The sequence below is a fragment of the Beta vulgaris genome, chromosome 2, assembly GCF_026745355.1.
Source record: "Beta vulgaris subsp. vulgaris cultivar EL10 chromosome 2, EL10.2, whole genome shotgun sequence".
NCBI lineage: Eukaryota > Viridiplantae > Streptophyta > Magnoliopsida > Caryophyllales > Amaranthaceae > Beta > Beta vulgaris.
In genome coordinates, this window is record NC_079203.1 from 43,528,157 (window position 1) to 43,540,279 (window position 12,123).

General features: G+C 34.7%; 1 protein-coding gene across 1 annotated transcript; it reads right to left on the minus strand.

Moving 5' to 3' along the window:
- Positions 1 to 562: 562 nt before the first annotated feature.
- Positions 563 to 6,551, minus strand: LOC104886493 (serine hydroxymethyltransferase 3, chloroplastic). The gene is made up of 11 exons (XM_010670940.4): positions 6,080 to 6,551; positions 3,620 to 3,815; positions 3,340 to 3,514; positions 3,127 to 3,244; positions 2,922 to 3,034; positions 2,694 to 2,816; positions 2,058 to 2,162; positions 1,859 to 1,945; positions 1,663 to 1,770; positions 1,187 to 1,259; positions 563 to 1,091 (listed from the first exon to the last, which is right to left on the minus strand). The coding sequence occupies exons 1-11, from the start codon at positions 6,300 to 6,302 to the stop codon at positions 817 to 819; spliced, it is 1,596 nt and encodes a 531-aa protein (XP_010669242.2). The 5' UTR covers positions 6,303 to 6,551; the 3' UTR covers positions 563 to 816.
- Positions 6,552 to 12,123: the final 5,572 nt, after the last annotated feature.

Consider the following 12,123-nt stretch of genomic DNA (forward strand, 5'->3'; position numbering starts at 1 on the left):
TTGGGTAGAAAACTCTTTAACAACGGGAGAAACGACATCTTTTTTAACGAAAACTAGATAGAAGTAGAAATTGGAGCTTACCACCACCGAAAAGGATGATTACAGCCCGAAACTAATTGGAAAAATCCTAAAATATTAGGATTTTTATGGAGAAAAGGAAGAGACTCCGACTACATGAAAATTAGTTTCACTGTTTGGTTTGTTATACTAGTTCGGTTTGTTATGCTAGAAATTAGAAAATATTTGAGTTGGGGAATAAAGTATTACCCAGTTCAAATTGCTCAGACCATGTACTCTATGAAATCTACATAATTATTCAATTTTCTTTTTCCATAATCTTTCCCATGCAATTTCACCCGCATTTCTTCATCAAGTTCAATTCCAAAAAACACAAGTGTCGGAAAACTGGCCAATTTTCTTACCTAATCCAATAGATTAGAAAGATTTATCTCATTATTCTCACGGTTATAGTGAATAGGTTTAAAATTTCTTCTGATTCTTAAAGTGAAGAAAAACTTCACATTAAGTAAGCAAAATGCAGTTCATTCAGAAATCACAGAAGTAAAAAGAGAGGCAAAATTTATAAATACAACCCTCCTTGGGTTAGTACAATACAAGCAGTGTGTTCTGGGTCGAAACATCATAATGTTGCATAGAAACACTTTCAAGAGGTCCACGTTATTCAGCATCAGATGGATACAACCACCGATCATACGAATCACCACAAGAATCAACTTTTTTCTAACTGACTGTGGATCATATGGGTATAACCATATAAGCTACTCCTCGTAAGTAGGTCGTAAAGCACCGCTTGCCTCACAACCCAGGCAATGGGAACTGGGTGGTCAGAACTTCAACTCTTCTCTGAAGGTCTGAAATACGATCTCTTAATGGGAAATCAGGAGATGCCACAAATTTTAAAAATTCTTGAAGCTTTGTCTTGGGGATCAGCTTGTTTGCTTCAAGAGTTATTTGGACGCCCTCGTGAATAAAGTCCGCTGTTGCAACAAAGTCACTCTCTTTGAACCCTCTGGTTGTCATGGCAGGTGACCCAATACGTATACCACCAGGTACTAGGGCACTCTTATCACCTATGTACAATACCACAGTATTTTTAGCCCAAAAGTTTGAAGCAGCCACCACTAGATGAGAGATGACATAGATGAAAATTTTGAGAACTACTTACCAGGAACAGAGTTCTTATTTAGTGTGATAGAAGCCAAGTCAAGGATTTTCTCAACCCGAGCACCATCAATTCCCTAAAGAAAGAAATTGACTTTGATCAACAAAATGGAAGATGGGATAAAGGTCTCAGCAAAGACAATCAATGAAGTAATGCCGATGCTTAACTTCAAACAATTTAGCAGAATTATATAAATTCTTCAATTCTTTCCATTGCGGAACTTCACACTCTCCAATACACAACTCTGAGCTTATATATCTTCTGACTTTTAAATCTATATGTAAAAATTATATGGTGTTCAATATATACATTGAGACAAATCTAACATCTCACATGATAGCAATTGATTTTATATATTAGTAGGAATATGGTCAAAGTTAGCAAAATTTTGCAAAAGAAGTAGTGAAGAAAAATCTTAAGTAGGAACTAGATTGAAAGCTTAGCAACAGCCAACAGGGTCAAAGAGCTCAGCAACTCACCAATGGCCTTAGATCCACTAGAACAAGGTGGTTATCGCTCCCACCAGAGACAAGCTTGTATCCCAATTCAGCCAATCGGCTTGCAAGAGCTCTACAGTTTGAGACCACCTGCAAGCCACAACGCCTCAATATCAGCACAAGGAACTGGAATCTAGACACAAATTTGAGCCATCTGTAATAGGAACAATGTGTTTACATTATTTTGGTATGTTTTAAACTCCGGAGACTGTGCATGCTTCAGGCAAACTGCTAGTCCTCCTATGGTGTGGTTATGAGGGCCACCCTGCAAAAATAATGATGACATTTAGAAAAAGGTAACGGGAATGCTGTACAAGATGGAGATATACAACAGGGCAAAGGAAAAACAGTAAATTCAAGGACCAATAACACCTTACCTGTAGGCCAGGAAAGACGGCATTATTGATGGCAGTTTCCATATCAACTCCCAACACCGTATCCTTCTTGTAAAAGATCATTCCACCTCTAGGACCTCGTAGTGACTGGAAAAACATTACAAGTTGCGTAAGGAGAATGAAAATTATATCAAAATGATTTGAGAGAATACACTTATCACCAATTTGCCAAAAGATGATATTGTATAAGCTGAAACCACTGAAGACCTTCACTTTCTAGCCAAATAAAAAGTTTTCATTTTCTTCCCCTGAGGTCATATCTCTTATCAATAAACCTCAAAAATCAGCTTTCTGACATAATAAGCTTTGCTCAAACTATAAACATGTCGGCCAAGCACATGAACCACATCAGTTTGACATGAAGTACAGGCTAAAGTAACAATGATCCTGGCACAAATGAAGTTCATCAAATCATCATGCAGGGTGGGGAGATTTTGTTGACTTCCTTAAATCCCAGTCCAAAGAAGGTAGGGAGATGTCATTGGTGATGGAGAATTATTAAAAATTCAACGCCAAGAAGCCGGGGAGGGGGGGGGGGGGTGTTGAAATTCTAAAGCACGGTATACCAGTAAAAGATAACAGCACATTCTACAACAGTGAAGAGAAGTCCAGAAATACCTTGTGGGTTGTAGTTGTCACTACATCACAGTATTCAAATGGGTTTCCAACCACAGAGGCAGCGACAAGCCCACTTATATGTGCCATATCCATCATAAGAAAAGCACCAACAGCATCTGCAATCTTGTATTTCAACAACACTAAAAATCAATTACGGGCAAATGGAAACAATCAGGAAGGAGAGGGGGGGGGGGGGGGTGTTAGGCATCATTGTATAAAAATACATACCTTCCTCATACGAGGATAATCAAAATCTCGAGGATACGCACTGGCACCAGCAATTATGAGTTTTGGGCGAAACAGAGTCGCAGTTTTCTCAAGCATGTTGTAATCAACCAGACCTTCTCTTCCCATAAAAATACATCAGTGACCAAAATCAAGTGTACAATCACAACTATCCACCTTTTTAGAAACAAAATATATACGTATATACCTGTAGATTCATCAAGCCGATAAGGCATAGATTCGAAATAAATTGATGTGCCTGATACTCGTCTTTTAGGAGTCATGAAACCATGAGATAAATGTCCTCCATGAGGTAAATCTAAACCCTGAATCAATAAGAATGGATTAAATAGAAGTAATGAACCAAATAACTGTGCGATAATATGACTAGTAAATCTAGATGCAGGATAAAAAAACTCACCATGATACGGTCATGTGGATTTAAAAGTGCAGTGTAAACCTCAAAGTTAGCAGGAGAACCAGATAATGGTTGAACATTCACACCCCACTTCTCTCCATCTAAGTGAAATGCTTCTAAAGCCCTCTGTTGACATAGGGTTTCCAGCTCATCAATATATTCATTGCCACCGTAATACCTAGGGCAAGAACCAGTTGTAAGTGCTAAGTCCCATTAGGGCCAGCACATAAGATATAGTAGCAATATAGATACATGCACATAACTCGCTCACAGCAAGCCTTACCTTTTACCCGGTAATCCTTCAGAATATTTGTTAGTGAGACAAGAACCAACAGCCTCCATGACAGCTCTAGATGTAAAATTTTCTGATGCAATAAGTTCCAGACTTTTATATTGCCTATCCTTCTCCTTGCCAATGATCCCATATACTTCTGGATCAGCATGAGTCAGCTCAATATCTTTGAAGATGCTTCCATCATCTGAAATGCACCAGAAATACTCATGATTAAGAACAATTTTTTCCAATATATCAATAATTTATTATACATAATATCCAAAATACATTTTAAGATTGTGGAAGCCTGCAGAGTGCAGAGATAGATGTATATGATGGATAATGAAAAAAGAGCAGCCAAAGCTGAAGAAGAATTTCGCACATTCTGAACATTCAAGCTAACACCATATGTGATGCTACAACACAAGAAGCCTACTGTATCACATGCTCATAATCAGAAAAAGTCGCTAAGCTGAGAACTCTGTGACATCTATTGACTGCCAGAAGAGAACACAGTCAACACACAGTCAGCAGCATATACCAGAACAAACTGTGCCTCAAAACCAAAAGTAGCCAAAATTTAACTCTGGATCAGTCTCACTCAAATCAAGATGTCAATAAAGTAAATCCAGAAGGAAATTAGCTTCCAAAGAATCCATAATAACAACCTACTTCCCCTAAACTAATCAAAACCCAAAATGAAAGTTGTAATATTAATGTCATGAGACTAATCCGCATAAGAACTTGTTTGATTGGGAGGAAAACTTTTCCCAAAAAAGTGGTTCTCCCATCTTCCTTCTTTGGTTTGTCGATGGTGGAAACAGTAGTCCTCCCAAAGAAAGCCACATGTTCCTCCCTAAATCTTACCTCTCTTTCTCTTCTTCCATACCTCCTCTCCTATCCATTTTCATTTTTTCTCCTCCCCAACTTTTCTTGTAAGGAACCAAACAAAGAAAACTCATTTATCATTAGTATTAATTTAAGTTCATCCAAACACAACCTAAATATGATAATATAGAAAATATCATGAAACTAGCTTTCTCAGCGGAAAGACCAAATTCAGATGACATAATTGGCCTGCCACTAGCCCATCATATCAAAAGATGGCAACTGTCAAAGAACCATACTATCAAACCACATATGATACAATGAAGAATTAAACCAAATAACAATCTACAATACCACCAATATTTCACATAAATCAATTTAGGAAGGTACAACAATCTGCCAGTAATAAAATCATAAATGAGCACCTATGCATGCATAAAACAAGAAATGCATAAATCAGAACCGTCTTGAACATTTTTTGTTCTGAATACTTTTTGGTGGTATATTAAGTAAAAAAATAATATATTAATTTATAAAAGGTATATAAAAAAGGTAGTTTATTAAAATCAAACATTTTTTTTATAAGGAAAGATAATTGATCCGAAAACCAAACCCTGCTAGGCTACTGGCCTTCAGGGCACACCAGCTTAGAAGTTTGGTACAAGGCTAAATAGCCCAGAAGTACTTCCCCAACATATTGTTGGGACGAGGATTCGAACCCAGGGAAATGTCCTAGAATTCGGGGTGGTACTCTACTGAGGTACCACCTCTCCTTTTTATAAAAACCCAACATGATTATTGGTATATTAACATAGACATAGTGATGTTTTTGTTCTAATATACTACTTTATTGACTAAATGTACTAAATTTACTAGATATACTACTTTTGTTGATTATTAAAATTAAACAAAAACAATTACACAGAATCGTTCTGAATTGGGCAAAGCTCAAAATAAAACATAAACAAACTAAAATTAAAACGTAAAACACTTATATAGACATGGTCTACACTAAATTAGGATGGACATAATGTTAGTACACGTGATTTATAAAAAGAGGGTCACTATGTCAATTACAAAAGGTGATTATATGAGAAAAAAAATTACTATATCATAACGTGAAGATCCCGTCATGATAAACTAATGTAAGAAAAGGTGACTGTATAGAAAATTGTCATTATGTTAGATAATAACAACTTAGTGTAACTTAAGATTTTAAAAAGGTCACCATATAAGAAAAATGATCACTATGTCAATATGGCATATATGGGTGGTTTTGGTCTTGGTCCACAAGACCTAGACTAGCTCAACTAAAACAGGAAGAAAAATCTACATGCAGCATATCATGATATCTTTGCAACATTCATAATAAAGTAAACTCACCCAGAATAACATATTTTCCTAATAACATTAGCTCAGCATATTAATTCAATAGTACCCATTGCCCAATAATTCCAAGCATAATCCACAGTAAAAAAAATCCACTTTAGTTGCTAAAAAATTTCAACCAAAACAAACCCAAAAAAAAGACCCAGATGCCAGATAAAAAGTAGCCTGTATTTTGAAATATAAACCAATTTAACAGTAACAATCATTAATCATCTAAATAACCAAAAGTGATATAAACTAAAAAAAGGGCACCTGGAATATCAGGAGCTGGAACAGAGACAGAAGAGGGTGGTCTGCCAGTAACCAAACTATTGGAAACAAAATTAAATCTAGAGGGTTTGGAGAAATGATTAATAAAATTGAGATTGTTGGACAATTTATGAGGAAATTGAGAAGGGGAAATTTTGGGGGTGTAAGATGGGTGTTGAATTGAACCCATTATTGCTGCAGTTTCTGCTACACAAGCAGCTTGCATTGTTGCTTATTGAAAGAGAGAAAGATTCTGGAGTTGATAGTAAAGCTTAAGGTGTTAATGAAAGAAAATTGCAGAGTTGAGTTAAAGGTTGAAGATTAGTGTGGGTTTAAAGAAGTATGAGGTGAAGTTTTAACGGAATTAAATGTCAAAAACCCTAACGTTGCGTGGGGTATTCCGCGCCGTTTATGGTTTTGATATTCTTTTTCGCAACTCTCCAAGACCCCAAATTGGGGATTCAAATATTCATCACGAAACCTCGAAACCGGTTCGGCAATCAGTGGATACCTTTTTTTTTTTTTTTATATCCTAAATTACCTTTAACTTTCATGTTTTTGCGAAAAACTACCTTATAAAAAAATTGTTGTCCCAAACTACCTTAATTTTACCATTTTATTGTTTATAGCTACCTTATGTCGGCATCCGGCATTGACTTTTGTTTTTTTCGATTTTTTCAGTTTTTCACGTAATATCACTTGACCTCTTCAAACACTTTTTAATTTTCCCCACCCTAATTGTGCGTGCTCTCTCTTTCTCATATCTATGTGACACTTTGTACCACCAATCCACCATTAAAGTTCTCTTCTATTTTAACTAAAATTGAAACAATCACCCTCCTTAATTTCCACAAGAGTAATGTTGTTTTTCCCACAATTTTGAACTGGAAAAACAAAAGTCAACGTCGCAAATCGGCATAAGGTAGCTATCAACAACAAAATGGTAAAAGTAACGCAGTTTAGGACAGCAATTTTTTAATAAGGTAGTTTCTCGCAAAAACTTGAAAGTCAAAGATAGTTTGGGACAAAAAATCCTTTTTTTTTATCCCTATGAGCCATAAAAATGGTACAAAGAAGGGGAGGGGAATTTGAATCTATGACCTCGTTTACAACATTTCAATTTAAAAATGGATAACTCATAACTCTTAATTGATTATATTAACTTATAGTTGATTGTATTAGTTGGTTGGACTAGTTGATATTGGCGGTTTGTATAAAGGTGTTTGTTAAAAAAAGGATTTTTTGGTAAAAACACCCTTATGTTTGGTGATTTTTAGAACAATTCCCCTTATGTTTTTTTTTTGAAATGCACCCTCAAACGTTTTATAAAAAATTTGGTTGCATCCCCAAAACCTAACTTCCGTCAAATTCAGACGTTTGTGGGGCCCACCTAAGCTATTATATAACAACCACTTCATCCCCAAATCAAGACATTCCCTCTCTCACAATGGTCATTTTCCGACACCCCCAAATTGAAGCTGATAATCCAAATTTTCGAACGAAAAATTGCAATTCCACCCTCAATTGGCAATTCCTGACATCCTTCAAATCAAGTAAGTGTTACATTCATTTCTAGGCATTAAATTTTGGGTAATTTTGCGATTCTAGGGTTTTATCTGCTACAATTAATTTGGGTTAATTGTTCAATTAGGGTTATGACAACCAAATGCAATTGTCGAATTCCTGCTAAGATTTTGAGGTCATGGACTCATGACAACTCTGGAGGAGTTTCTATGCATGCAAATTCCCAGATGTTCATACTGGAAGAGAAGGGTGTGGATTCTTTGGATGGGTTGACAAGAACCAGGAGGAGTGGCAGAAGGTGGTCATTAATGAACTGGTGCTGGAGAAGAGGTTGTTGACACATGAAGTAACGTTTTTTGTGAAATAGCAAGGATTCAAGACACTAAGCCAAAGGTTGAAAATTTCTGACTGAAGCAAGTGAGAGAGATGAATTCAGAGAACGAAGGAATTGAATGAGAGAGATGAAGAGGTTAGTTGAAGGGTTTTATTACCCAAGGATACAAATGTCATTTCATGCAACATTTAGGAGGGAAAATGGAAAAAAGGGCCCCACAAACGTCTGAATTTGACGGAAGTTAGGTTTTGGGGGATGCAACCAAAATTTTTATAAACGTTTGGGGGTGCATTTCCAAAAAAAAAAACATAAGGGGGATTGTTCTAAAAATCACCAAACATAAGGGTGTTTTTACCAAAAAAATCCTTTAAAAAAACTAATAGTTAATTGTCACTCCCTCTGTCCCAATTTAGTTGCTATATTTGCTTTACCACAGTTTATGAGATGTAACTTCAAACACCAATATCTTGAGTTACATATATGAAAAAAATTATAAAATATATATATTTGGAAAATACAAATTGGGACGAATCAAATAAGATCTAACATGACTATGTTTTTTCTTATATATATGGAGTAAAAGATAGTCAAAGTTATGACGTGAATAGTGCCTACAGTCAAAATGTAGCAACTAAATTGGGACGGAGGGAGTACTTAATTGTGTAAAATGACCAAACTCATTATTAACTTTTTATTGTTTATGAATGTAATTTTCAAGAACTTTAGGACATAAATGACCAAACTCATCCCAAACTCTAATGTCAAAAAGTTCACTCCACAACTTTTTCAAATTTTTTTTTTGGGCCAAATCAATTATTTTAGACCTCTCTTTAGCAAATACTCAAATTAAAGGATCGACTAGTCAAATTCTCTATGAGTTCAAATCTCTAATTTTTCCTCAAACCCCTTTTTATCAAACAGGACCTAAGGGTGTACTTCTGTTGTATTCATCTGTAAAAAAGCCTGCCTGTTAGGGACGCCTTGGACAAAAAGAAATCCCTTTCACTAATTGCAACCTCTGTACGTAATTTTCACTAGGGGTGATAGTGAGCCTGACAAGCTCGCAAGCAGCTCGGGATCGGCTCGGTCAAAGCTCGGCTCGTTGAAGCTCGACTCAGGCTCGGCTCGAAACTTAAACGAGCAGAGCCGAGCCGAGCTAGGCAAAGTTCGGCTCGTAAAACTTGTGAACAACTCGATTATTATTTTATACTAAAAAATGTTTTATATTTAAAAAATATTTTATATTAAAAAATATTTTATATTAAAAAATTATTTATATATTAAAATTATTTATATATATTAAAAATTAATCGAGTTCACAAACCGAGCCTAAACGAGCTCACGAGCCGAGCTCGTGCAGCAAATTCTAATCATGAGCTCGACTCCCCCAAGCTCGGCGAGCTCACAAACTGAGCCGAACCCACAAAAAGTTAAACGATCTCGAGCCGAGCCTAGTGCTATTTGGGCTCGGCTCGCTCGATAAGCACCTCTAATTTCCACCATGAAATAATTGACCACCTTTTGTTAACTGTCCGAAATTTCAAGATTTATGGAGTAACCTGTTACTCCAAAAATGGTTGTAGTCCCCCCCTCCTAGTACCCCTCTTACCTTTTTTCAACTCCATCAAGTCTCAGAAAAAACAACTCACCAAACTCATCTTCCTCATTTGGAGCTGTTGGAACGAGAGAAATGATATTCTTTTCAACCTTGTTACCTTTAACCCCAATAGAATCATCCTCAAAGCCTCTTTTATTGCCAAAGAATGGAGTGTGCGCACCTCCATAGACAACTCATCCAACTCTTCCCCACCTCCCTCCCACCCATCCCCCTCCTAACCCTACCTTCATCCCCGTTGCATAGGAAAAACCTCCAGAGCATTCGTTCAAGCTAAATTTTGATGGCTAAGTCCGAAATAGTTCAGCAACAGTAGGAGCAATTATAAGAAATCATCAAGGTCAATTAATTGAAGCCATGACATCTAATCTAGGATATTTAGCAGTTCATATTGTTGAGGTCAAGGGACTCCAAATGGGAATCCAACTTGCAATCAAAAATAACATCCCCAACATTCATATTGAAGGTATTAATTTACTCGTCATCAACTCAGTTAATGGTCTATGGCAACCCCCGTGACAGATTACCCATATTATTCATGATATTCACACTCTACTCAACTCATTCTCATCACATACCATACGTCATATCTACTGCGAAGCAAACAAACCAGCTGATTGAATAGTAAACGTAAGATATCTAGTTCACAATAGTTTTTCCACTACTGACTGTAATAATCCTAAGCTTCATGATATCCTTGCAAATGACTCGTTAGGTATTCCACTTGTGCGAAGGGTTTCCTAACTTATTTTTTCATTACCTTATGTATAAAAAAAATACATATAGTTCCTCTATTTCTAAAATGATACAACATTTTCAAACTAACCACGGTCCATCTACCAACTTTATATTATATTATCTCACAAATGTATACAAATAATCAAATATAATCAAGTGTGGTGTTATTTGATTTTTCATAATGCATACTTTCATAATATCAACTTTTTATAATTTTTTACTTATACATAATTAAAGATTTTAAGGAATAATAGTATATTGATAACATATAGGCAGTAAACGTTGCGCGTATTTAAAAGTCCAGGAAGTATATTTAGTGAGATTCAACCATGAGAGTTCCTTAACTGTGATCACAAATGTTCTATTAGTCAAATTGCGAGTGAGTATCATCATAATGAAAAATATTTACAACAAAAAGATGCAAGGAGTGTAAAATTAATTAGATTTATTTTATCAAAAAAACATCTATATGTTACAATTTGTGTGAAAAAAAGAACACTTTGAAGATTTCTTGTGAAAGCGAGCATGATCAGTGATTGTCCTTTTGTTTATGAAACTATTTATCAGATACTTCACTAAATTCCAGCCAATAAAAGAACCTGTTTTTCTTTTATACAGCAAAGAACGCCACCTTTTCATCTCTCTCTTCTTTCATCATCCTCTGTCCTATATTCTGTATTTTCCTTTCTAACTTCTTTTTCAAGGAAATCTAAGTTGAAATTTTGTTTTGCCTTGAGAAAACAACTTCCATTAAAAATGCTCCATCCAACCAAACTAAGGCTATGTTCAGTTTACCTTATTTTTGCTTATTTCAGATCCAATCAGATCAGATCAGATCAGATCAGAAAAAATAAGTTCAGATCAGATCAGTTCAGATCATGCTTATATTTAAAAATCATTATATCTTTCATTACATATTAGTAAAAATTATAATAATTGAATATTAATAAAGTACTCATTGAGACGAATCAAACAAGACCCCACATGACTATATTTTTTCTTATATATTGAGAAAAATCTAAAAGATAAGATCTTGTAATCAGATAGTCAAGTTCAGTATCAGATCAGAAAAATAAGCATATCAGATCAGATCAGATCAGAAAATTTTCTGATTTGATATGATCTGATCTGAACTTATTTTTCTGATCTGATACTGAGATCTGATCTGATCTACATCAGCTGATCTGATTTACAAGATCTTATCTTTTATAAAAATATTATTACTATTATATTATTACTTTGTAAATCATTATTATGCAATACATTATAAGATCTTCTTTATAGTATTACTATTATTATCATTTTATTTCTATTACAACTTTTACACAACTTTTATTATTAATAATAATAATTATTATCATTATTATAAGCAACAATAATAATTAATAATTATTATTATTACTAAAAATAATTATATAACTCAAGTCATTATTTTATAAGAGCACTTATACAATGTTTCACACTTTCCCTTAAAAAAAAGTTTCACACTTGAGAAGTCGGCAAACTCAACTCTTTTTTTTCCATATAAAATAGAATAAGATATACAAACAACTATGACTTGAGCAAAAAAAATAATAAATATCGTGCAACTTCAAATAGCTAAAGAGATTTGGAATTTGGTAGGAAGAGGTATACCGAATCTAAATTTATAATTTGTATCTCACACTTAGCTTATTTTGAAATGTAATCCGAACATTAGTAGTTTCGTTGTCATGAATTTGAGATATCATATTTTATATATTTCTTATTTTTGCGTCAATCTTATGTTCTTAACACGTGGCTTTTAATTTTCTATTATTTAATAACAACAAAATAACTTAATATAATAATAACAAT